Source organism: Penicillium coprophilum (assembly GCF_028826855.1).
Source record: "Penicillium coprophilum strain IBT 35676 chromosome Unknown utg000005l_segment0_segment0, whole genome shotgun sequence".
NCBI lineage: Eukaryota > Fungi > Ascomycota > Eurotiomycetes > Eurotiales > Aspergillaceae > Penicillium > Penicillium coprophilum.
In genome coordinates, this window is record NW_026622724.1 from 3,618,973 (window position 1) to 3,644,223 (window position 25,251).

The 25,251-nt window shown below is 49.8% G+C and overlaps 10 protein-coding genes across 10 annotated transcripts; 3 read left to right on the forward strand and 7 right to left on the reverse strand.

Annotated features, from left to right (window-relative positions):
- Positions 1 to 17: 17 nt before the first annotated feature.
- N7500_008882 (uncharacterized protein) lies at positions 18 to 2,541 on the reverse strand (the record flags this gene model as incomplete). Its single annotated transcript, XM_056680026.1, has 2 exons — positions 18 to 1,775; positions 1,843 to 2,541. 2 exons carry the CDS (start codon positions 2,539 to 2,541, stop codon positions 18 to 20), a joined length of 2,457 nt encoding a protein of 818 aa, XP_056530398.1.
- A 265-nt stretch (positions 2,542 to 2,806) lies between these two features.
- N7500_008883 (ELMO/CED-12 family protein) lies at positions 2,807 to 5,052 on the reverse strand (the record flags this gene model as incomplete). The annotated part of the gene is made up of 3 exons (XM_056680027.1): positions 2,807 to 3,234; positions 3,326 to 4,700; positions 4,786 to 5,052. 3 exons carry the CDS (start codon positions 5,050 to 5,052, stop codon positions 2,807 to 2,809), a joined length of 2,070 nt encoding a protein of 689 aa, XP_056530399.1.
- Positions 5,053 to 5,444: 392 nt separating this feature from the next.
- Positions 5,445 to 6,944, reverse strand: N7500_008884 (protein phosphatase regulator REG1; the record flags this gene model as incomplete). Its single annotated transcript, XM_056680028.1, has 2 exons — positions 5,445 to 6,423; positions 6,487 to 6,944. The coding sequence occupies 2 exons, from the start codon at positions 6,942 to 6,944 to the stop codon at positions 5,445 to 5,447; spliced, it is 1,437 nt and encodes a 478-aa protein (XP_056530400.1).
- A 2,055-nt stretch (positions 6,945 to 8,999) lies between these two features.
- On the forward strand, positions 9,000 to 9,980 carry tma22 (putative RNA binding protein Tma22; the record flags this gene model as incomplete). The annotated part of the gene is made up of 4 exons (XM_056680029.1): positions 9,000 to 9,051; positions 9,107 to 9,126; positions 9,364 to 9,451; positions 9,556 to 9,980. The coding sequence occupies 4 exons, from the start codon at positions 9,000 to 9,002 to the stop codon at positions 9,978 to 9,980; spliced, it is 585 nt and encodes a 194-aa protein (XP_056530401.1).
- Positions 9,981 to 10,138: 158 nt separating this feature from the next.
- N7500_008886 (uncharacterized protein) lies at positions 10,139 to 11,582 on the reverse strand (the record flags this gene model as incomplete). Its single annotated transcript, XM_056680030.1, has 2 exons — positions 10,139 to 10,868; positions 10,933 to 11,582. 2 exons carry the CDS (start codon positions 11,580 to 11,582, stop codon positions 10,139 to 10,141), a joined length of 1,380 nt encoding a protein of 459 aa, XP_056530402.1.
- A 417-nt stretch (positions 11,583 to 11,999) lies between these two features.
- Positions 12,000 to 12,600, reverse strand: N7500_008887 (CGR1 family protein; the record flags this gene model as incomplete). Its single annotated transcript, XM_056680031.1, has 3 exons — positions 12,000 to 12,140; positions 12,311 to 12,456; positions 12,546 to 12,600. The coding sequence occupies 3 exons, from the start codon at positions 12,598 to 12,600 to the stop codon at positions 12,000 to 12,002; spliced, it is 342 nt and encodes a 113-aa protein (XP_056530403.1).
- A 456-nt stretch (positions 12,601 to 13,056) lies between these two features.
- amcA (putative mitochondrial ornithine carrier protein AmcA/Ort1) lies at positions 13,057 to 16,559 on the forward strand (the record flags this gene model as incomplete). Its single annotated transcript, XM_056680032.1, has 5 exons — positions 13,057 to 13,155; positions 13,208 to 14,038; positions 14,716 to 14,750; positions 14,825 to 15,020; positions 15,072 to 16,559. 5 exons carry the CDS (start codon positions 13,057 to 13,059, stop codon positions 16,557 to 16,559), a joined length of 2,649 nt encoding a protein of 882 aa, XP_056530404.1.
- A 76-nt stretch (positions 16,560 to 16,635) lies between these two features.
- N7500_008889 (uncharacterized protein) lies at positions 16,636 to 18,573 on the reverse strand (the record flags this gene model as incomplete). The annotated part of the gene is made up of 5 exons (XM_056680033.1): positions 16,636 to 16,960; positions 17,023 to 17,291; positions 17,352 to 17,624; positions 17,859 to 18,457; positions 18,519 to 18,573. The coding sequence occupies 5 exons, from the start codon at positions 18,571 to 18,573 to the stop codon at positions 16,636 to 16,638; spliced, it is 1,521 nt and encodes a 506-aa protein (XP_056530405.1).
- A 474-nt stretch (positions 18,574 to 19,047) lies between these two features.
- Positions 19,048 to 19,705, forward strand: N7500_008890 (cytidine deaminase; the record flags this gene model as incomplete). The annotated part of the gene is made up of 5 exons (XM_056680034.1): positions 19,048 to 19,120; positions 19,182 to 19,315; positions 19,396 to 19,481; positions 19,534 to 19,615; positions 19,667 to 19,705. 5 exons carry the CDS (start codon positions 19,048 to 19,050, stop codon positions 19,703 to 19,705), a joined length of 414 nt encoding a protein of 137 aa, XP_056530406.1.
- Positions 19,706 to 20,039: 334 nt separating this feature from the next.
- N7500_008891 (vacuolar protein sorting/targeting protein 10) lies at positions 20,040 to 24,579 on the reverse strand (the record flags this gene model as incomplete). The annotated part of the gene is made up of 2 exons (XM_056680035.1): positions 20,040 to 20,670; positions 20,744 to 24,579. The coding sequence occupies 2 exons, from the start codon at positions 24,577 to 24,579 to the stop codon at positions 20,040 to 20,042; spliced, it is 4,467 nt and encodes a 1,488-aa protein (XP_056530407.1).
- Between the last annotated feature and the right edge of the window lie 672 nt (positions 24,580 to 25,251).

Sequence of the window (25,251 nt, forward strand, 5' to 3'; positions counted from 1 at the left end):
ATTGCACTATGTACATATCAATCAACAATATCATCGTCACTGAGTATCAATTTCTCTTCGGGCAGTCCTTCCAAAACATTACTGGGTTGCTTCATACGCTGTGCTGGCGACTCCTCCATATCGTCAAGGCCATCATTACGAAGATTCTCGGTGGAACAAATGATAGTAATCTTATCCAGCTGCCAACAATCCGGGTCCTGATGCCGGATTGCAGCCATATAAGGCAGTTGATGAAGCAGTAGATCATTCCGGGGTATCATCGTGACCACACCCGGACTCTCATCCTTGTTCCCCGAGTTGGTCGAGGTCGACCTTCCCACTTGGAGATTTTTCCAGGAACTGACACCCGTGAGGTCAGAACCCTCGCGAGAAAGATGCTGCTGTCTAAAAGGATCGAGTAATCGGAGGGACCAGGAGTCGATCAGCCCATCAACCTCCTCAGCCTCTCTCCATAATCGCAGAGATGCCGGGTAGAACATCTTGTAAGCATCACCCGCGCGGCTTCGTCCAGTTCCAGACCCAACCCGTCTCTTGACCGGATAAGGAAGGGCGAAAAGAAGACCACGTGCTGCAACTTGAAAACTCATCTCTTCTTGCCGGAGCACGTCGACGCCGCTACCGAAAGTGGGAATTCCAGTTCCTATACCGGCCCGTGTCCCTTGCCCTGGTCGGCGGTCAGCGCTGAGGATATCGCTATCGGAGAGTGCATCGATGCAATCGTTGAGATAGTCGGTGAAATTATCTCCATCACACGAGGGGATGTAGTTCTCATGAAGAGCACTGATGAACGTTGATATGTCGGTTCCGGTCTCGTCGACTAGATCATTGACCAATACCTGCGAAGCTTTTGGTCGTGCATGGTGATGCAGATAGTCCGGTGGAGGTGGAAGGATCTCGACATCACCCTCGATCAGACTCGGGTCCATGCGTTTGTTGTACACGATCTTTCCAACGGCATGGAACATGCCTAGACTTGCCTCTCTCTGAGTTATCATCTTGAGAGATTCTTTCTCCATGGCTGTCAAAGCAACTTCGCCTCGAGCTCTCTTTGTTTTGGTCACGCTTCCTCCCCATCTCCCCATATCATCCCCCTTGAGACAGAGGAACTCGAGAGAGGATATTGCACTGCGGATATCGCCAATCTCAGAGATACTATCTATAACTCCCGGTCCAGGTATCTGGACACGTCTGGAGTTCCGCGCCTCTTTGTCCAAAACAGAGCGCAATGCCTTGTGCATAAAAGTGGGTGCAATACTATTGAAATCCAATATCGTTGTACCGGGGTGATTGTAGATCATGGGCCCCAGTAACCGGTGAACTGTCAGATTATCTGAGATCGAGGACGCAGATCCTAACAAAGTCTCCGACACAATGATCACGATGGGCGGGTCATTGGATCCAGAATTACCACGGGCTTGACCATTCGTACAGGCAGCTAGATATCGTTGAAGGGACGTCCGAAACGCCGTGAGGGCGGACGATGCCCGGCCAAGAACAGTTGGAAACTCCTCTATTAAAAGTATCCGCTGATTCCGAGGTTTCTCATCTTTCCGAGTATCGAAATCGCTGGCGTGTTTAAGGTCAAGCCCTCCAAATTTGTTACCCCGACCAAGAAACTCTTCAAAGTGCGCGCTCATGGATTGATAATCGCGATCTCCAAATTCAGAAACCGGGGGATTCCTCCACTCGACAATGTCGTAACCAAGTGAGTCGGAGAGCAGGGATACAGTGGTCGTCTTCCCACTGCCTGCCGGACCTCGTAGGACGAGTAACCTCTGTATATAGTCAGGGCCACCCTTCAAACTCAAATCCCGAATTATCCTCAGCTGATCAAATGCTCACCTCAGAACGCCTCCCAGCAAAAGCATCTTCCAGCCAATGCTGTACGTCCAAGACTTTTTTCTTATGAACGGCCAATTCGCTCAGGTTGGCCGGAGCGAACCGCTGAGCCCACGGTCGACGGTCCGGTTCGCTAACTGATTGCGCAGCGACTGGCTTCTTCAAAGCGGTATTCGCAGAGTCCGTAGACAGAAGAAATCGTTTTGTCGTCTTCCGCGGTGGTTTGACTGGTGCCTTTGGCTTTGGCGCAGGTTGACGCGTCTGGCTGGAGCCCACCGCCGCTGTACCCAGTACCGCCCGTTCATTAGCTAGATGCTGTGTGAATATCTCATCGTAGGAGTCGTAGTCATCTTCAATCAAGTCCACGTCGACAGTCTCCCTAACCTGCGGAAGGGGCTGTTTCTCGGCTTTTGGTGCCCATCGCTGTCCCTCTGTTGCGGGCTGGAAGAAGCTGTGCAACGACTTGGATTTGGAATCTGGGTTCGGTGACGATCTGTTCTTTTTGTTTGGAGAGGGTGAGGATGAGGGGAGCCGAGTTGATGGTGTTGCGCGTGGGTAGGAGGTTTTGGGCCGCGTGGAGAGGGCGAAGGGTTCTGCTGATTCAATAGGACTGGAGCCGTCTGAAATAATGGCTTTTCGTTTTGATTTGATCGGTATTGATTCCTTAGATCTGCGTTGTCTCTTAGGAGGACGACTGTCCATGATGAATCGGTCAAAAACCTGGAGAAGTTGAGATCCGATAAGCTTCTGATACCAAGCGGTGGGCCTTGTGCCGTATAAATCTTTACTAGCAGAATAAAATGTATGTTGAAGATATAGATATTATTGTTAAAACATATATGAGAATCACATTCAGAAGACAAATCGCACAGCGGGTATATTGACCAGAATCTGAGTCGGCAGAGCCAAAGAAACCAAAATCCCCCAAATAAAGAAAAGAGAAGATACACAGAGGTAAAGTACATCCTCATGCACCTCCAAACACATCATAGTAATAATCTTCATCCAAGCCATCTCTCGCAGGGACCTGAGGAGCCTCCCCAGCAAAAGTGGCATCGTCAAACCGCACATTGAGCAGGCGGATCTTCAGTCCATAGTTGCTGACCAGATCAATCAGCTTGCTTGTCTCTGCAGTGATAGGCTGCTGGTTGAGGAGCATCAGCAGACCATCCAGCCATTCGGACGCAATGCTGTGCGAAGATGGCCGCAGCGTGAGCAGGACTACTTCCTTTTGTGTAGCCCTGCTGCCGGATCGGGCGTGGCTATGGCCTTTTCCATGTCCAGTGGCTGTGGAGGGCGCGTAGCCATGGATGGTAATCTTGGTTGCGGGTTGGCGTGGTGCGGTCTTCACGGTGGCTGTGGGGGATTGGTCTGGGTTGGTAGAGACGTTGGAGACTACAGATGATACAATTGAGAGATCAACTGTTGAGGTCAATGGCCCGGGATTAGCAGCAAAATTTAAGATTGACAAGTCGGAGACACTCACTTTTCTCGGGTAGGGTGTCCAACTCCGGAGGTCGGTCACCCATCAGGTCGAATTGACCAAAATGCAGGTATCGTCGGTTATGAGAGAGCTGGGCATATTGATACGTGGCAGTGGATTTCTGCACCGCCCCTGACTCCGGCTTGGAGTGAGAGTCCAGAGCGAACCAGCTACCTTGGAGTAAAGATCGAATTCGTTGCTCCTTGACGAACTGAAGAGCCTCATGGTGAAGTTCCTCGCGCACCTGTCGCAAGTGTTGGCCCCATGCATCCTCATATGTAAGTTCAAGGAGTTCCATTTGCAGCCCGCGCAACCGGTGATATTCGAAATCGGCCAGTTCCTCTTCGACATCCTGGACATCCTTGATCCGAGCAGCTCCCCCCACCACCGACTCAATGAGGATGCGCACAAGCTCGATGAGTTTGTCCAAGTCCTCTTCCTCGGCCGCAGTCGCCTTCCATAGACGGAAGAAGGCCTGTAACCCGGCAACATGTAGTCGGGTCCAATGTAATAGCAATGGCTGGAACAGCTTTTCAAAGCCTGTACGGGACTCTGAAATGAGATATGTTTTTGTGTCATCCATGTCGGACTTTTCGACCTCGAAATGCTCGTACAAAATTGATGTAACAGCCAACGAGGCCCGAGCAATCGGACACCGCTGTCGTGATGGCTTTGTAGAGTGCTCCAAGAGCATGTTTTGAAACTCATCCCCATGGCTGCGAACATAATCCGCCAGATCCATCATACCTAGGAAACCGACTTCGTAGAATTCTCCCGCCGGACTCTCCGTCTCAAACCCAAGTCGCCTCCACTTTTCTGGATGGTGTCGCCTAGAGCGTCGTGTATCGTCACCATTCTCGGCAGTCTCGTCGGCGCTTTTCTCTGGGTTACTGGCCAGATAAATTCCCTTCAGTGCACGGCGATGCTCCGGCTTCTCTTGGTGGACAGGGATATCTCGCCACTTGCGTAGCAGGATCTTGGTGAGTGACTGGAACTCCAGCAGCGGATGCGCTAGGTCCTGAAGGGCGGAGTCCTGCATAAGCACGTAGACTGCTCTAATAACGCCCAGATCCTGTAGTTTTTGAATAAACTTGGGCCACTCCGCCTCGGAGTCGTTGGTGATCGAGTCGCGCATGAGCGAGTTGATCAACTGGAGCGCATTGGCGCATAGCGCATGATCTGCAGAAGATAATCGGCTGACGAGCATCTCTAGGAACTGGGGATATATGGCGATCGCAGGCTTTAGGGCGCGGAAGCCAAAGGTGTCGACCTGGGACGCACGGTTCCCAGTATATGGGTGGGAAACGATGGAGACGAGAATGGACATAGCACCGCGGAGAATGTTGACTAGGGGATGGGTGACGATCAACTCAACAATCTGGAGGACAGTCACATTAGCATCTGGCATGATGGAACGGAGATAGTAAACACAGAGCACTGCAATCGGTTTCAAGGATACTCACGCGCTCCACCAACTCCTGGTCAACACACTCCCAACCCTTGTCGACATCGAGTAACCTCGAGAAACTCGTCAAGCTATATGCCAAGGTATTTCCACTTGCATGAAGGGTTAGATACCGTAATCGAATCAGGCCCCCCTCTGCGATGAAGATGTCAGCAAAGGACGGGTCTCCGATGTTGCTCTGGAGCTTGAAGACGGCCATTTTGCGGACGGCATCTTCATCGCTACCTAGGCGCTCGACCAATTCAGCGACATTGACTGTCTCCATCTCTTGGTAAGTAAGAAAAGAGAAGTTCAAGAAGTTCCAAGAGGGAAGGGAGATTAGGGGGGCCGGCTGTGGGGATGGGGTTTGAACGGTCTCGTCGATCTTTGTTTTCAACTTAAGTACGTGTGTATTTATATACTATATATTTACTGTATATATATCTATATATCTATAATAGCGCTTACACTATATCTCTATCAACCAACTTGATTCATATGATGTTTTGATTTTAATGCATTATGGTCATTACATGATTTCCTATAGTCCCCGGTGAATCTATACACAAACAGCGCCAAATCCTCATCTCTCCCCTAAAAACGCCACAGGATATAACCTGTTTCTTTTCATTATGTACAACGGCCTAGCCGTCATCGTAAAAGTTCATGACATATTGGTCAGCGACGCCAGCCCACATTCCAAATTACATGGGCAATGTCTCGAGCGGTGTTCACCGTGTCCACAACCCGGTCCAGAATACTACTACTGGGGGTCTCGGTCTCGCCTTCTGGCATGATCATGCCGGAAGCAGTTAGTCGGAGCGAACGGTTTGATGCTGGATCATCTTCCATCAACCATGCGCGATCACGATCAGGGTAATTTCCCGTGAAGTCCAAACTGGGATCTTCACATTCATCCAAAAGGAAGTTAGCCGAAGACTCAGGCTCGGATGGCCCCGACGGACGTATGGTGTCCACAGAGGGAGTTGGTGATGTCGTCCGAGGGGTGGACCATCGATCAAAGATCGTCGGAGGGTGGGGTTCGGGGGCATCCCCGCGATATTTGAGCGTGGTCGAGGGGAGCGGGGCGATGGTTTTCCCATCGCCACTGAAGCTGTTGCGTGGAGTGCTGCGGTTGCTCAGGGAGGACCGGCCAGAGATTTGTCTCATCATGACTACGCCATCATCGGAAGATGACTCGTCAAAAGTGACCGGCCAATCGTCCTCGTAGCCCTTGGCTTCAACCGCGATGCATTGTACGACTTCATTGTTGAAGTGAATATGGCGTCGTTCGCTTGGAGATGTCATTCCAGATGAGGAGGAGGTAGTAAGAGTGCCACCGAGAGAGTAGGTCGAGCTTCCAGTCCGGTGATGCAGATGGTCCAAGTCTGTGTTGGACCTCGGGAAAGGGGGTCGAGCCCAATTGTTCTCAGCTTCTTGAGCTTTGAGAATGGCCCCGGCATGCTGGAGTAAGGTATGTTGAGATAGAGACCGCTGGAGGATGGCCTCGGACGCGGTCTTCTTCTTCAGGATCGGCTTTCGGTCTAGGTACGAGTTTGGTGTGTCCAAACGACTGGGAGGGGGCGATGGAGAGGTTGTACGTTCGATGGAACTTTTTAATGGTCCGTATAGCCAGGTGACATCACAGTCCTTCAGCCTGGGAGACGGTTAGCGGGGGCGAACCAAAGACGATAAAGATCAATAAGATCAATAAACCTACCAATTGAGGCTTTCGGGCGATATCGTTCTGAGGTTATGCTTAGCCTTGGCCCATGTCCTCCATGAAGCATTCTCCAGTCTCACTCCATTACTATAATCGTTTCTCCGACTCGTCACATACCGCCAGGAGGACCAGATATCCTCCTCCTTCCAGTCATGTGAAAGGTAGTCTACATGTCGAGACGGCTCATCCTCAATTGAGCTGTCATCTGCCGATGGAGTCTGTAATGTCCACGAAGGGTGTGATTCTGTCGACGCGTCGCTCACGTCCTCTAGTTCTTTGGCATTGTGAAGGGGTTCTGTGTCGTAGGAAGGTAGCGTGAGCTCGTTTTCCGGGGCTAGGCTGGTTATAGGCGCGTAGACAAATTGCCCGGGGATAGGAGTGAAGTTCGGAGAAGGGGGCGCAGAGTGGAGGTTTGCGACTGGGGATGAGTCCCTCGCACGATAATCATCTTGCATGGGTGATTTTCTTGGGATGGTGGGATCTTCTAGGAAATAACGCTGCGCAGTGGGACCAGTAGGACAGCGTAGAGGATCCGGGAAGGGCGAATGAGTTTCGCGAGAAGTCAACAGAGTCGTCATATCCCTCTTTTTTTTCAATGATGTAATATGATAAGAGGTTGGAATAAGACCATCAACGATATATATCATACCCAGATGATTACATATCTCGAAGTAGAAGAGAGGGGGAAGGAAAGGAAGAGAGAGAGAGAAGAAAGAAGAAAGGGAGGAAGATAAAGAAAGCCAAATCGTGGAGGTGGAGATGACAGTTACCGGTTTCTGGGGATTTGGGGGATTTTAAGGAATTAATAGGGACATTAATAGGGAATTATTAGGATTGAAAAATCAAAAAGCAAGAATTTATATAGAATGCCAAATTTGTCTAGGCCTAGACTAGAGACTCGACCTAGAGAACTGCCCTATTAATACTTTTATGACCTTCTAGACTCTTCTCCACGTATAACGTCTGTAGTCCTTAGATACCAGGACTATATAGCTACATAATTACATGCCTACTATCTACCTAACTACCTATCCAACCTGTGTCCATATAGCTCTATAGCTATATGACTGTATGACTACTCTATACTTACTACATATATACAATATCAAGTACATTTAATCGGAGTATCACGGAGCCACCCGGCCTAGATCCGATCCATCCGCAAGGCCTGAGCACTTTACTTTCAGAGAGTCAGACCCCTTCGATCCACTTGGTTTTTGCCTTGATCTAAACGAGAAATCACTCACAAGCTAGCCGAGGCAATGGCGTTTCTGAGAATTACGTTTTGTACGGAGTTCACCTAGACCCTGTGAAAAGGGAAAAATTAGCCATGATCGACCGGAGATATGAGCCGAAGCTAAGAGCAAGATCCCCTGGAAGGGTCAATGATAAAGAGGTCCTAGTGCACAGGGGCTTCACATTGACATCTAGAATTCACCTTTTCCAATGCTAAACTCCCCTTCTAACGTTGTAGGAGAATATGCAAGATAGAGCTAAAAAGCGCCGAACTTGACAGATAAAAAAAAGGGAAAAAAAAACAATGTACGCCGAATTGCCTTTGTCTGTGCGCTTGCATCGACAGTATCTGGGCAATCATCTAGAAGGGTCATGATTGGCGAAACTCCTCGACATCGGTTCTTAGGACGCGCCATTGTTGATGCAAATCACAACCAGTGATAACCGCCCATCGCTGCATGTCACCGTGAAGTACGGAGTATTCACGGGCCCTTTGAATCTGAGAGAAACCCGAAACTCTGTCAATATACCCCAGTGAAGTCCTATATTGTAGGATACTAAAATTCCTATGGTCTAGCCCATTGCTATACTTCCCCGCGGAGGCTTTGATCGGTAGCAACACAATGCGCACCACCCCGGTCTCTCCCTCACGGGCCTCTTTGACGTTGGTCATATTTGACGATCATTGGCTCGACAAAATCAAGAATATTTGCCTCTGAATTGCTTTGACGTTGCCAACACTCAACATCCACAGGGGTAATAAACTCCCTCTCTTCATCTTTGATAACACAGCTGACGGAAACCGGCTTTGACATTCCCAATGCAAGATGCGAGACACATTGCAAGGTTACAATCGACTATCTTATCAGACATTTGTGGATCTATCAATTGGTGCACCAATTGCTGCGCCGGGCCCCCTATCATGACACTGCAGTGAAACGGCTCATATCAAGAGGCTTTTTCTTACCTCGCCTCCGACTTTCCAGATTCAGGTAATCAAGGATGTGCCCCTCCATGGAGAGAGATTAGACCATGTCAACAGATGAGCAAGGATGTGATGATATCCCATTCCTGAGATAGAATAAGGTAATTTTGTAGGTGAGCATGTAAAATGGTCCAATGATTGAGCAAACTGATAGACATGTACCATCACACGTGACATGGCCCAAATAGGATTAGCTGGCAGAACTGCCCCTCCGCCCCCCCATATGTTGATTCTATCAGCGAACAAGTCTAGACCAGTACTACTATTGACCATATTTTACATACACATTATGGAGGTAGAAACTGTCCCATCCCAGGCAAGACAGGTTGTCTATTGTGGAGGTGAGGAGCCCATGGTGCCCCCCGTTTTGAGAATATAGTGCTGACGAAATCATAGTCTGCACATTACCCCCCGAGGTATGACCTTTGGACTTTCCCATGCCCACTAGCTCCCAGTCCCCCCCAGCGAAAGGCCAGGCCTTCTTTTTTTCCCCCGCTTTTGCCCCTGCTTCTTTAGCTTTTATCATTGTGGCCCCTTCATGCGTGGCATAGCTCCTAGCCACTGGAAAGCGCCCACAGAGCCTGCATAAATTGCTACCTGGAGACACCTTGCATCGAAGATCTATTTTTCTAACATGCGGGGTTCTTGTCTAGTACTGCGAGTTTGGAGGTACCGCTAAGAAATGCGAAGAGTGGCTAAAGGAAAACGAGTCGGATCTGTGGGACTCACTATACTCTGAAGGTACAATGCTCCCATGCTACCTGGCTGACCATTACCTACAGCTGTCAAGCCCCAAGCCTAGCAATGAGACCAACATTCTAACACTGGTTTTCGTTTCCTATCAGATGCCCTGAGCGCCAACCTCTCCACCCTTTCCGTCTCGGCGCAAGAACGTGCCGCCAAAGACGCCGCCAAGAAGGAGGCCAAAGCTGCGGCCAACGAAGCACGCGATAGCGAGCGCAAGGCTGCCTCCAAGGTTCAGATCAAGCGTGTCGAGCGTAACAAGCGCAAGTACGTGACGGTTGTGATCGGACTGGAAGTCTTCGGACTGGAAAACAAGAAGATCGCAAAGGATTTGGGCAAGAAGTTTGCTACCGGTTCTTCAGTGACCCGCTCGCCTGCCGGTATCGAGGAGATCACCGTCCAGGGTGATGTCAGTGATGACCTGCGTGAATGGCTCCTCGAGATTCACGGCAAGAAGATCCCCGCGTCTAATATTGAATTGATTGAAGACAAGAAGAAGAAGAAGAGCGAGGGCCCGATGGTATAATGACGAACACGAAACCTTGGCGGACTGGGTATCATGACATAAATCTAAAATAAAAGTACAAATTGAAGACAATTCAAGCAGAAAACGGAAACCAGAAACCCGGTTGGATCCGAGATAATGGTCTAGGTCCAGGGCCCGGAGCACAAGAAAACAACATTTCATAATTCATCCAGCACAGTCAAAGGTTCATGTTCCGCAGGTGCTGCATCATGCCCTGACCGAACGGTCGACGTCGGACCAGCTTTGGCCAGGCTCTCGCGGCGATCTGCAAGGTTGGACGGATATCGAGAAGGCCCTGAATCAGACCCTGAGTCAGTTTCCGCGAGACTGAGGACCTCATTCCACACCTCGGACTGGGGTGGCACAGAGGGCGCAGAGTGGTTTGACACCGTCAAACGTGACGTCTGAGCGTGGGGAGACCAGACTAGTGGCCAATTCTGAATTACCAGAGCGAGTACAAGCACCAACAGTGCGCTTGTCACAATACCCCAGAAGATGTGCAGTCGACGACTCGTTCGGGTTTGCCATTCTGTTTCCCGCTGCTCCCAGCTATCAATCTCGTGTCGTACTGTCTCAAGTCGTTTACCTAGTTCTTCGACGCGCTGTCGGCCTGCTTTCATGCGTTGCTCTAACGCGTCGGCCTTTTGGATCTGGGGCTCAAACCCTTTGAGGTCATTGAGCTGTTTGCGGATATCCTGGTCTAAACCGGCCGTCTCACGTTCAAAGTCGTTCAGAAGTGTTGACGCCGAGTCAGAGAGTTCCTGAAATAGCGAGATAGTTGAATGGAGCGCTGTGATCTTCTCAAGCAGGTTGTAGTAGGTGTAATCCAGCCGACGGGTGACGTCGGTTGCTAACGTCCCAATTGAAGTCAATGCGGATCGCAGATACCTTGAGCAATCGTTAGTCATTTCCTTGCGCGTAAAAAAGCAAAAAAAAAAATACAGAGACATACTCTTCACCTAGCTTTCTTCGCTTCTTAACCTTCTCCAGGTCATCCTTAGATAGAATCTCATTCCGGCGGATAGGCGCCAGTCGCTCATGCTGCTCAGGCGTATCTAGCAGACTACCCTTCCGACCATCAGATAGACCAGTAGTTGACTCAGACCCCCAGCGACTCCGGGTTGTTTCCCTTGTAGTCGGCCTTAACAATCCGTCATCGCTCTCGCGGTCCTTGTCCTTTCCACCCGACCACGTAGGAAGCAATCCCCTTGCGCTCGCCGAGGAAGTCAGGTGAGTCATGGGATTAGGGAAGCGCAGATCCCGCGACTTGTTATATTTGTGGCGTTGGGACTTTGCGCCATCGAAGGTAGGTGGATCTAGCGGGCGAGGGGATGGGGATGGGCGAGTTCGACGTTGGGAGGCGGGCTCCCCTCTTGGAGAAATTTGGCGATCATCAGAGCCATGGCGATGCGACCCGCGAATCTTTCTTCGGTTTTTTGGGGGTGTTTCTTGGGTGCCAAATCCGGAGAGGTCCTCGGAGTTGGACTGGAGGTTGCCGGCTTGCTGGCTTTGATTCTGGTTCCGCGGAGTTTGGGTGGGTGGGAATGTAGCGGAGGCTTCTCGGGATGCTGAGAAAGATGCGTATTTATGTGGAGGTTCCATAGCGGTACATTCTGTCAAGAAAAGCTTGGGGAAGCTTGGAAGCTTGGTGTGTTGGGGTGTGGACTTCGGGGATCGATGACGCCAAGGCTGAATGACTTGATCGGCGACTCTGCAACTGGCAGTGTCATGTACAATATAGTCCTCCCAAGGTCCCTTCAATACAATTGCGCGAAAGAATCTATTGCGATTATAGAAAAAAATTTGTCTTGCTCGCTAGTAGTGACCTATGACCTAACTTTAACCAAAAAAAAAAAAAAACGCCTGTAATCAAACAGCCCACGCCGGAATGAGTGCCCAGTCTTTCTCGCCAGGGACAAGGAAGAAGTCTCGACAAGCCAATGTATATACACACAATGCAGTCCTGGGGGGTATGAAGAGATGTTATGGTGGAGATATAGAGAAAGACCGTGAATAACTTCAAGAGCTGAGCAGCTTGTTGCGCTTCTCTCTGCGCTTGAGACGGTCGAGTCTCTTGTGGTGCATCTTTTCGGCCATCTTCTCATAACGTAGCTTCTCCTCCTTGGCTTCTCGGCGGTCCTTGATGCGCTGGATACGGGCCTGGAAAGGGTTTAAACGGTCAGTGATATGATCTTGGGAAGGGATGTGTTGTCGGACATGTGACAATCTTATGGAGACAGGGCTCGCAAGAGAGGACCAGACAAAAAATCCCAAAACAATTGAGGAAAGTAAAACACATTAAGAGTGAAATAGGAATAAGATCAACATACCTTCCGCTCAGCTTCGGCTTCTTCCTTCATTTCACGTTCAAGTTCCTTGACAGCGTCGCTGTGCTTCTTGAGCTCCTGACGCTTAGCGTATGAGGTCAAACCCGCAGTCGGGCGGAAAGCCTTCTTGGTGCCATGCCAGTTTTTACCTGAAGTTCCAATGGGGTTAGCCGGGGCGACGAGGAACAGGAGGGAAGTGGGGAGTGGGTATAATAGATAATATTTTCTTTTCACTTACCATTTTTCCGTACGCCGGTAGTCGGAGGCGCTGGTGTAGCCGTTGAAGTAGACATGATTGAATATGTGACTTCAAGGGGGAGAAGAAAAACACAATTTCCAGTGAACGATTCAAGGTGAGATGGAGGAAACGGTGAAGCAAAAGAGAGAGAGTGTGGCCCCCAAAAAAAAACCGGAGGAGTTTTTTCATTGATTATCTCGATCTGATAAAATGTCTTGGCGCCCGCTAACAGAGAAATTGCTTCGGGTCCAAATTTCCCAAACTCCACCTTTCTTCCACTTTTTGACTCACCTCCCTGGCTGCTTTAACATTATTTCCCTAATCATTCCTTGTTCTTTCTCATATTCTCCTAGTCTTTCTGCACGGTGGCTTGGCACACCCTGTAGGCCCATCAAATCCCTCGTTACACCGCGCCTCCCCCACCAGTCCACTACTTATACCTCCGTTTCCCATCTTACCATGATCCCACGATAACACTCTTTTTTCTTTCTCTTTTTACCGATCATACTTGATGGCGACAGAGCATGCGATTATAAGTGAACCGATGGAGCTCCCATCGCTCCCGCCCAACCAGGGCCTTGAGGCGGTAAAAGATATCATATTTGGATCGGTAAGGAAGTCCTTGGCATATGCAGGAGATCTCAATCTGACAGTCTCCAAAGTCGGCAGGAATGGCAGGCAAACTCTTCGAGTACCCCTTTGATACCGTCAAGGTCCGATTACAGTCACAACCCGAACACCTCCCTCTCCGATATGCAGGACCGGTGGATTGTTTCCGTCAGTCTTTTCGAGCTGATGGCTTCCGGGGACTCTATAGAGGCATCAGTGCACCGATGACCGGAGCTGCAGTAGAGACCAGCTGTCTCTTCTTCAGTTATCGTCTCATTCAGGATACCCTACGCGCAACGGTCTACCCGGGCGTTGAGCACCTACCATTCTTCGCGCTCATTGGTTGTGGAGCTCTATCCGGCTCGGTGACATCGCTGGTCCTCACACCTATTGAACTGGTGAAATGTAGGATGCAGGTCCCCGCCGAGTCAGCAGCCATCAAACCCGCTGGTCCCATGGCCATCATTGCAAGCATCTTCCGACATGAAGGGCTGGCAGGATTCTGGCGGGGCCAGATGGGAACCTTGATTCGTGAAACCGGCGGAAGTGCAGCGTGGTTTGGCGGATACGAGGGAGTGTCATCGCTCTTCCGCAAGTATAACAAGTCGAACCCGCAAGTAACTTCCGACTCACTCCCCATCCACCAACAAATGATCGCAGGAGCAACGGCGGGAATCAGCTACAACTTTCTGTTTTACCCGGCCGATACAATCAAGTCCCGCATGCAGACCGTAGATGTCTCGCGACTGCCGCTCCATGCTCAGCAACAGACCTTCTGGGGTGTGACCAAAGCTCTATGGAGGCAGCAAGGGCTTAAGGGCATGTACCGCGGGTGCGGGATCACCTGCGCGCGCTCAGCGCCCAGCTCGGCCTTCATTTTCACTGTTTATGAAGGATTACGGCAATTTTTTGGATGAGAAAAAGAGAGAGAGAGACCGCTACAATTTCCCTGCACATAGATTTTTTCCCCCATTTTCCTTTTGAATTTTTCATACCTGACTTGAATTTTGGCATCGTGCGCTATACCCCGAATACATTCAAACACGATTCTTTGATTCTTCAATCCTTTCCCTTCAATTTTACCTCTTCTTCCTCGATCTCCAATGCCTAATCTACTTTGGCTGAATATCAAGTGCCATTTTACGCTTCTCGGCCTCACTGTTCGCTCTGGGAGATATTGGATCGTCCGAAACACGGCTTGTAAGCTAGCATGTTGTACGCTAGATCAAACATCCCCGGTCCCATAATATCTCCTAGCTCACAGGGGTTCTTCAGATGTTAGTGCTAAAGGTGTTCGAAGTGAAGAGTGTTACAATCTGGAGTCTTTTCTTTTGTCATAACTTGAATTTTGGTATAGAATCGCAAATCAATTCATCTCAGATATAAATCCTCCAGTGACCCAAAGAGGACACTTACGTAAGATCCTAATCTCTAGTTAACTACATATCTCTTGGCCGTATGCCTATCTATCCTGTGAACATGTCCGATGTCGAGAATCTAACAGCCTCATCTAGGCTCGAGTTGAACAAACGCAGCTGCTTGCGTTGTAATCAAAGAAAAGTGCGATGCGATAAAGCATATCCATGCAGCGCATGTGTGAAAGCCGACGTGCAGTGCACCTTTCCGGGCCCAAAAAGAGCACGGCGGACATTAAACAGGCCGCCAATCAGTGAGCTACTCGCTCGTTTGAAGCAGCTTGAAGAAGAGGTTGAGCAACTTCGCTCAACGCGCCCCGATACCGACTATACATCCGAGTTGGATAATCGTCGGGATACGGAGACTGTCAAAAAGACAGAATTGCTGGTCCTCAAAGAAGGAAAGAGTCGATACGTCGGTGATGAGGCTTCTGCTGTGCTGGGACAAAAAGTGGGAGAGGGGTACTGCTGGTATATAGACGTCAACTAATTTGCTATGCAGATATCTGAACTCCGTGATATCATTGAAAGCTCTTCGGATGAAGAGTCATATTCGCCGGATGCGGAGTATAGTCCCAGTATCCTACCAGGGGGTGGACTTCTTGGAAACCATGAGTCCGCCTGGTCTCTCGATTCTTTTCGCCTCCATTATTACCAACCAGGAAGGATTAAGGCATTATGGAGAATATACCAAGAAAATGTGGCACTGTTAATTGTCATACTTCATCGAGCCACCATGGCGAGGATTGTTCAAGATGCCTCTGCTGGCATCGAGTTAACCCCTTCAGATGAGGTGTTACTCTTCTCTGTGTGTTATGCCGCTGTGGCCAGCATGAAAGCGCACAACTGCCCTTGGATACTTGACAGCGACCATGATACAGCCATCCAACACTGTAAACAAGCAGTGAGCCACGGACTTCGCCGGGCAAGTTTCATCAAATCTCAGAGCCTGCCTGCTCTTCAGGCCGCCGTTCTGTTCTTACTGTGTCATCGAGTCGGTGGTGATACGCGCCTTGTATGGGCTGAATCTGCCATTGTGATACGGGTTGCCCAAGCACACGGCGTTCATCGCGATGGGCAGAATTTTGCATTACCACCCTTCGAAACTGAGATGCGCCGTCGATTGTGGTGGCATATCTGCTTGCTTGACATGTTGTCTTCGGGAGATCAAGGGGTCGATACTCAGATCAGACCCGAAATGTTCGACACACGGTTTCCGAGTAATGTTGACGATGATGATATTGGCTTACATTTAACTGATCAGCCATCACCGAAGACCGGCTTCACAACCACCACCATCTGCATCATGAATTGCCAGGTCATGAGGGACATTTTCTGGCCTTGTCAGGGTGGATACTCTGATATGTCTACGCAGGATCGCGAGGATCTTGTCACAGCTCTAGGAAAGAGCATCCACGCACAATACATCGATCATTTCGACCTGAATATCCCAATCCATTGGACGATTGCAACTATCGTACGACTCCAACTCTCCAAGGCATGGCTGGCGACGCATTTCCAGTCTAGAGACTTGGATGTGAAGGTCTTCCGCCATGACGATCGTGTCTTTGAGGTTGCTGTCGAGCTTGTGCAGTTCTCCCACCTTTTACAAACCAATGAAGGCACATCACAGTGGAGCTGGCTATGTAAAAGCTATAAGGAATGGCATGTGGTCGCTTTTATACTTTCCGAGCTGTGTTTGCGTCCACTTAGCCCCGAGACTGACCATGCTTGGGATGTTGTGACCAAGATGTATGGGCTCTGGCAGCAGGATATGCACACCGATGCTCTGCTTCAGAGGCCCTTGGATCGGCTCATGGCACGCACCGCCTCATTGCGAGCTGCTAGACAAGGGCAGAATATCCAGACACCATTCAGTGGAGAGGCCTTGACTGATGCGTCTTTTGGCATGAATGACGGAGATTCTAATTGGCTTGAAGTACCGGAACTGTTTTCTGGCTTGGACTGGCTGAGTGGGTCACTCTTTTAGGCCATATCATTCTTTCTACCAGGGCAAGTATTTCAGTATCAACACATTGATTTCAAAAACTAGAGCTCCACATTATTCAAGCCTCCCGTGTCTCGAATTGGCTGTCCTCCTTTAACCAATCCTCAAAGGTCTTCAACTTAGGATGCAGCCGTCTCAAAGCCGGAATATCCGCACCAAAGCCCTCATCATGAAACCATCTGAACATAAATCCCAGCTCCTTGACAAGACCCAGCATCAACCAAACTGGAATCCTATAAGTGGTAGGTACATTCTTGCCAGTCGAGTTCTTGAAGATTTCCGACATGTGATCAAAGGTCAATTCATCTCCGGCAAGCGAGAAAGCATGATTCTTCGACGCCTCGGGGTTCATGAATGCGGCCGCCGCAAAGAACCCAATATCACTGGTCGCAATCAGCTGCAGCGGCTTGCCCTTGAGGGACATTTGCCATGCAGTCGTGAAGACTCTTCCGAAGTAATCCGGGGTGAAGTTATCAAAAAGGCAACGGGACGAAGAATTGTCCAGTTCATCTCGGTCCCCTTTGCTTTTTCTTTCAGATGCTTCTCGATCTCGTGTTTGAAAATGAAATGTGGGACTGGAGTTGGGTTTTGGTCTGATTTCTCGCCGCCGCGGTCGACGGAGCTGTATACGAAGTACCTGACGCCTTGTTTGATGGACTCGTCTATAAGAGCGATTCCTTGACGTCTTTCATCGTCGTTTCTGGGATTGGCGGTCTATTTTATATCGGTCAGGATATGGAATTATTGTGAGATGTCTTTTCCAGGGACACTTACTTGGACACTGAACACGCCCCAAACCGGGGTTGCAGATTGACGCTTTACATTCTCAAAGATGGCCGCCGGGTCATCGAGGTTGCCTTGAATCAATGTGATATTGGCAGAACTTTGGGCGAGATTCTTCGCTGCAGTGGAATTGGTATCACGGGTCACGGCCAGGATGTTGACGGGGCCACTTTTCTCTAGAAGGCTCTTGATCACAGCACCTCCTTGTTTGCCAGTGGCACCCGTGATGAGAATTGTGGTCATTGTAGTGTACGATGTCCAATTCTGGATTTCGATCCTTATTAAATATCTCTTTGCTGATTTCTAAGACTCGAGACACTCGGGCTGACTCTCAACCCCGGGATATGACGTCACCTATCAAAATGAGACTATCATGAAGTATACAACATATATACACAAGACAAGAACATTAGAAAAAGAATACAGTTAATTATTCACCGCAATAATACTCATCCCTCGATGAACTTCCTTGTCGGCAGCATGTAAAAACTCCCTTACCGTCAGATCCAAGCCTTCCTCGCCTAACAGGTCTCCTTCCAATTCACCGCGCAATAATGGTCCATTCATACCTCCATTCAACTCCCACACCTTTCCATCTTTCTTAACAAATGCAATAAAATGAAATCCACATTCCTCCTGAGGCAACGGTACAATTGAACATCCTTCCGATGCCGCATCCATATGCGCCTCTTCCAAAAACCTCGAATCATACAAGAGTCGCGCCCTCTCCACCGGTCCCAGCTCAACCGCCAACTTGACAATCTTCTCCAGCTCCGATCCAGCCGTGACATATTTCCCATTCTCCAAATTGACCACCACATGCAGTAATGCCATCAGCCCACACGCATGTCCAATCGTCTGTTTCATCCACAACACGGGTTCGTCGGCCCCGCTACCGAGATACTCGGGTATGCTGTGTTCGACGCTGGACCGCGCGGCGAGGTAGATGGGTTTGTCGCAGAGGAGGATGAGGGCGTTTACAGGTCGTGGGATCCAGGAGAGCATTTCTGGGGTGGTGGAGAGGATATCATGAAAGGTGAGACTCGGGGATACTCCGAGGTTCTTACATAGATGTCTGTGGACTTCTGGGTTGTTTTCTATTTGTCGTGAGTATGGGAGTTTGGGATGTCAGTCTTTGGGGGAGATGACTGGACTTACCTAGTGGTATAAAGGTCTTTTGACCGTTGATGATCTGCACGCCTAGATTAAACATGTTTTGAAGATGCGAAGACCTTTCTGATCGTACGTTTCAATGTTTTGGTGATAGAGGGGTGGAATAGCTGAGTCATCCACCTTCCTATCTTGGTTATAGGTACTCGAGATATCTACATAAAGAGATGTATCGACATACTTACATATATATTTAGAGCGCGAGAGATCGATCTATAGATCTATAGAGAGAAGATAGAAGATAGAAGATATAAATATCTACACCTCAATCCCGAGATCAGCGGTATTTGTGTATACTGTATGTCGATATCAACATCTATAAAAGACACTTCCTTACTATATTGTACATACATATATATGTATATATATAGGTAGATAAAAGAAAGCCCTCGTCAATTCTCCTTGACATCCAAATCTCCAATCAAACGGACTTCCCCGGAGTCCGAGCATAAGAACCACCCGCCTATCTCGGATAAAAACCATCTTCCCCCCTCTTCTTCTCTCTATCTCTCTCAGAATGGCCACCCTTACAGCTCAGGAGCTGACAACCCTCTCCACCAAGGCGATTGACGCCAAAGCCACTGCGTACTGTATGACTTCTGAAGACTATAGCCCCCATATCCAATTCTGCCAAAACTAACACGGTCCCAGGCCCATACTCCAAATTCCGTGTCGGAGCATGCATTCTCACGACCTCGGGCGAGTTCATCTCTGGCGCTAATGTCGAAAATGCTTCCTATCCAGTTGGGACATGCGCGGAGCGTGTGACTATTGGTGCGGCGGTTGTACGTTTCCGTTTCCTTCGCCCTGTATTTCAATTGTTGATCAACGAGGACTGTCCTGGACCATCCGCTTACTCCTACAGGTTGCTGGCCACAAGAATTTCAAGGCTCTGGCTGTCGCGACGGATATCAAGCCTGCTGCCTCGCCCTGTGGGATGTGTAGACAATTGTGAGTCTTCTTCTTCTTCCTTCTTTGGTGGTTAACTCATCGGATCATTCAGTATCCGCGAGTTCACCTCGCCTTCTTTCCCGGTGTACATGTACGACGGAGAAGGAAACTACAAAGTCATGACCATGGAGGAGGTGAGATTTCTTTTCATATTGATCGCTTCGATTCTCTGCTGATGAACCCAGTTGCTGCCCGACTCTTTCGGCCCTGAACACCTTAAATAGGGATACCAACAAAAAGAAGGTGACAGGATTGGAAAGATGCATTGCAATCTGATAGTGGGAATAATTACATCTACAGGTGTTAAGCAAACATATCAAGGTGAATCTCATCTTGTCCAATAGCTATCCATTAGCCCTAGAGCCCTCTCTACATAAAAGCCAAGAGCCACAACTATACCGTACACAAACCGAAACCAACAAGAAACAAAGCTTCATGGACGCTCATAATGTCGCAGTCAAAAACCCAAGCATTTCCAATTGGAAATCATAAACGAAAAAAAAAAGAAAAGCAGCTATATCGAAAAAAAAGAACCATCCCCCAAGCCCCAGAAAAAGCCTACGCTTGTTCTTCATCATCATCAAAATCATCAGCTCCAAGCAACTCATCTTCGTCGTCAACAACAGAAGAATAATCCCCTCTCCTCGCGGCAAACGAGCCACGAGTAGCATAAGGTCTCTGTCCTCCCCGCCTTCCAAACAACCCAGACGAGCTCCGTGCCAGACTCTTCACAAGTAATGGCAGAGCCTGCGCAACCGCAACAATACCTGCAATAATCGCTACAGGTACCGCGACCAGCACCGAGTCCCGGGATAACCAGCTCTGCGACGAAACAGCGCCATTCTCGCCCAGCCGAATCTGGCCGAATTTGCCATCCCAGTGTGTGTACGCATACCATCCGACAGCGGCGGCGACAGCAATCGGGGTTACGATCGCGAAGAATAGACCGATTCCGCTGATGCCGTGCTTCTTTTGATATTCTTCTTCTTTGTTCGGACACGGTCTTGAGACGTCTTGATCAAGGAGGAGACCGCCTACGCAGGTTGTTTGAGGAATTCGGCGGTAGCCGGTTGGTTCCCAATATTCGACCATGTCAGGGTCTTGGGCACATTGTGCAATGTGGTCTTGGGGTTGAAGACCCGGGACAAGACCACAGCTGCCGTCATTTTGGATTTCGTAGTTATAGTCACTGATTCATGTCAGTTAACATCGGAATGTTAGGGGAAAAGAAAGGGTGATTGGGCGGTTTTGTGTCTACTTACCATTCAAAATCGGCACGGGTGCAAGTGCAGTTCCGACCGATGCTGTGGATGTGTGGCTCGCGCCAGGCATTCCAACACTCAGCGGCAGGTCTCTTACGGTGGTACTCCTCAACATGGCCAAAGAGACAATTCTCTTCCTGGAAGGGATGACTGGGGGCCCAGTCATAGTAGTCGCTCTCATCGTCGTTACAGTCGCGGCTCCAGATGCCGCTGAAGTCAAGCGTGATGGTGACACGCTTGCCGCCGTCCATGCCCCAGAGCAGGAAGTTCTTCGATGTGTCTGATGGCACGGTTGAGATATCATCGATGACCAGTTCCTTTTCGGCGAACTGGAACTCGTGCCAGGTCATACCCTCGTCAAGCGTGTAGTGTACAACCTTGGTTGCCTTCCGGTCGCTGACGAGCACGATTACTGAGCCTGCGGCGCCAAATTCCCACATATATTGTCCCTTTTTGACTTGGATCCAGGAGATGCCGCCGTCTCTGGTGAGGTATGTGTCGGCTTCAGCTGAGCTAGTGAGGTATTCACCGACGTTGCCGAGCGCGAGCATCAGTCCTATGGCGGAGCCCGAGTAGAGGGTGTCACGGGGATCGCGGCGTTCAGTGTAGCCGTGGAAATGGAGAGCGCATTTTTCGGTGCCTTTGCTCTCCGTAACAGAGCAGCCGAAGTTCTTGCCATCGACATCATGAGTCGGCGGAGCCAGAAGCATCCACTGACCACCGTCGTTGTGGGTGATCATGGTGCGTAGCTTCTTGGCCGCGCCCTTGCTCTGCACTTCTTCCCGATTCGCAACCACATTGGCAATGGCCACGCCCTCGAGGCCGTGCAACTCATCATAGTCCGTGTAACCGCGGTCGTTGACGTTGAGTCCTTCGAGACTCTGGACGAAATAGGTGCCATTGCTATTACTTTTGACCAGAGAGCCGAAGCTATTTTCATTTCCTTGGCTCACCTTCACAAGAAGGAACAATGCGTGTGGGGAGCTAGGAAGAACGGTATACTGAGGGACCTTAATGTTGAAGGGGAAGTGCGCATGAGCGTAAGTGCGACCGTCGACGCTCACGCTAGCATTCAGATATTCCTTCTGGTCTCCTTCGTACCAGGCGACAACGACGAAATCATTCCTGGTGGCGGAGCGGGCGATGTTGTCAAACTTAACGGTCATGGTAGAGAAATAATCATCACTGATAACCAGTTGCCGGTTGTTGTTCTTTTCTTCATCTTTATACTGCTCGCAAATCACCAGCTTTTCACTGCTGTTGCGGCCCTCGTGATATCCAAAGTTACAGCCGTCCACTCCAATAAGCATCGGGTCCCAACTAGCGCCTCGCTTGTCGGTGACGTACGCCTGCGAGCGACAGTTCTTCCCATCACAGTCCTTGTGACCGATCCAGATAAGAGAGTCCTGGAACTTCTCGTGGAAAGCCAGCGGGCGGATGCCCTCCTTGTTCGGCAAACTAGGAGCCTCGAAAAAGTGGAAAGAATCCCCATGATTGATAGTGTAGTACACCTTCTTGCTGTCGGTGAGGAAGAAAGCTGCATCACTGAAGTAAGGATGCTGGACCATGCCCGTAAACTTCTCATCCGCGTGGATTTGCTTCCAGTTCCGGCCATGATCGCGCGAGATATACAGCTCAAGTTTGTCCGTGAGCATCATGATAGTCTCATCTACGCCGTTGTTGCTGGCTTGTCGTTCAAGATAGAAGTAGCTAGTCTCCTTGGCAGAGAAGGTCTGTGGCTTTTCTGCACGAGGTTTGCCATCGGTGATTGGAGGGGGCGCCGTGGCATTCGAGCAGGAGCGCTCAACCTGACGGTCGAGTTCCTCGCCACCTTCGCGGATGCATGCGTTACCGGGGATGAGTCGCCATCCCGAGGGGCCCATGTACTTGTCGCTGGGCTCATTGCACTTTCCAGCCGGCGGTGTTAGCGGGAGGGCTGGTAGACACTCCTTGCGGTCCTCGCTGCGAATAAAGTTGTAGTCACATTCAAAGTCTTCAGCGGAACACTTGCAGGGTTTGAACTCAGGGCCGTTGATGGCGAATTCTTTCTTGATAAAGCACTCCGCGTTTGCCTTACGGCGTTGGAAGAACTGTTTATGACCCATCAGACAATCCGGCTCACCCTTTTCATTCAAACGGGCAGTCCACTCTTCAAGGTCCTCAGGGCCACACTTGCGCTCATGAAGGCCATCGAAGTCAATGAAGTACATGAGGGCTTTGGTGTCATCGCTGGAAATGCCAACGAGCAGGAACTTGAGGCTAGTTGAATCCGGGGTCGAGATCAGATAGAGAGGCTTGATCTTCTGCTTGAGATCAATCGACTCCCACTCTTTCCCGTGGTCGATGGAATATTGGACATTGTCCGTCTGACTGCCATCCAAGACCGCCACGACCACACCTCCTTGGTCGCCAAACTCGTACCGGTGTGGGCCCTTGAGAGCGCGCCGCCAGGTAAGACCCGCGTTATCTGAGGCATAGAGATCACCCTTGGAGTAGTCCTCGAGGTGATCTCCAGTGTTACCAACGCCCATGATCAAGCCTGGAGCTGGACTTGAGAACATCCGGTGATCTGGCAGGGGCATCTCGTGCAGCGCGGCGTAGGTAGTCATCGAGTGGATGTGTAGATCGTCTTTATCAACCTTGAGCGGTTGGAAGGTCCTCCCGTCGTCAAAACTGATACTGCTGACAAGCTTCTTCTTAGTCGAGTCCGACTTCCCAGCTTCCTCCCAGTTCTTGACCGTGTTGACAATCGAGATACCCTGGATACCTGCGACTTTTTCAAAATCAACCACGCCATACAGGTCCTCGTTCGTGTGCTCGATATTCTGCGTAAAGTACGTGCCGTTGGAGTTGGATGAGAAAAGTGTACCCATCCGGTTATCATGCCAGGTGGTTTGCACGTCGATCTGGATGCTGTAGTTGGTACTTTCTAAAATAGTATAGGCATCCTCTTCAATGCGGTGCGTGCCAAATTCCGCGCGGTGCCACACATTCGCGTCGTCAGTGACATATAAAGCCTGCTCCTGAGTGCCGCGCGATTGAAGACGCGCCACGATGTACTTGGACACCGAGCGGATCTGGAGACTGATACCGCTCAGCGGTTTTCCATGGTCCAATTTTGCCTCGGTACCCTCCGCATCACCTTTAAAAAAGGTCTCAGAATAGATCAACCGCTCTGTACGAGTATGCTCAAACGGCCCCTTCAACCCGGGAACCACACAGAGGATCCGATCTCCTATCGACTTCGGCAGGTCCATGTCCGACGCGAATTGCGGGCGGCTCGCGGCCCAAATACATTGGAGTGTCATCTCCCGCAAAGGCTGGATATTCTCGAAGTCGTCGATGGTATAATATGCCTGGGGCATACAGCCAATGATGGTGCACTCCAGACCCATAAAGATAACCTTCTTCGGATCCCAGCCATTGAACTCCAATGGTACTGTGCGCATTGATGCAAACGGCATCGCATCCACCTGAAATGGTTTCCACGACTTGGCCTGATCGGTCGTGATCCAGTGCTTGCCCTTCTCGCCGAGGATGTATGCGCGATTGGCGTCATACGGATGTTCCCAGATCAAGTCGACGGTACCTTCTATAGTTCCATCCTTACCCTTGACAATCTCCCATTTCTCACCACCATCAAAGGAGACACGTGCAGTGAGGGAACTTCTGTCATGGTAGAGGATGGTGTTTGTGCCGCGGAAGTAGAACAGGTCGGAGGGCAGATCGTTGAGTTCATGGGTCACGATGTTCGGTTCATTTCCCTTTGCTGCTGCTGGCTGTGAAGTCCATACCAGCAGCAGGCTCAATGTGAGCAACAGCCACCGTGGGATCATGACCGGTGCTGCGTAGGCATCTGATGGGGTATGGGGTAGAGCTTGAGCGGACCGGACCGGGAATTCGGGGTCAATCGATGGAGGGAGGAAATGTAGAGTCGCTACAAAGGAGAGGGTTATTGACGGGTAGCAGCAAATCTACAATCCAGTAGATATGTCGTAAGTTAAGATGGTGATGCTGATGACGGAGCTGCGTGGCCTTCTCTTCAGGCTGCCTTAGAAGCTCCATGTCACGTGTATTTCTTATCGGCCCTATCGGCTGTATTGACTGAACCATGGTTGGTAAACAGGTCTACTGGCAATCCAACCATGGATGAGAGAACATGATCGGGACTAGTCTCCAGGGCTCTATAGATGAAAATCATCTGAAAGGAGGAAAAGTGCAAAGATGTGATCGTGTGAAATCAATCGACATGGAGTATTTGGTAATATATACAGTACTGCTGAATAGATACATGAAAATATCCGGGGAGTCCCGTGTGGAATGCAAACATCGCTCAAAATGCAGGGATTGGGCTCTGGAAAAGACGTTCAGAATGATATAGAAAGGAGTTCGCGTCGAACGAACAGGAAACAACATCTTAGTGTTGCGGAAGGTCAGGAACATTTGAGAAAAAAAAAAAAAAAAAAAAAAGAGAATTAAAAAGCATAGACAAAACGAAGGTCAATCAA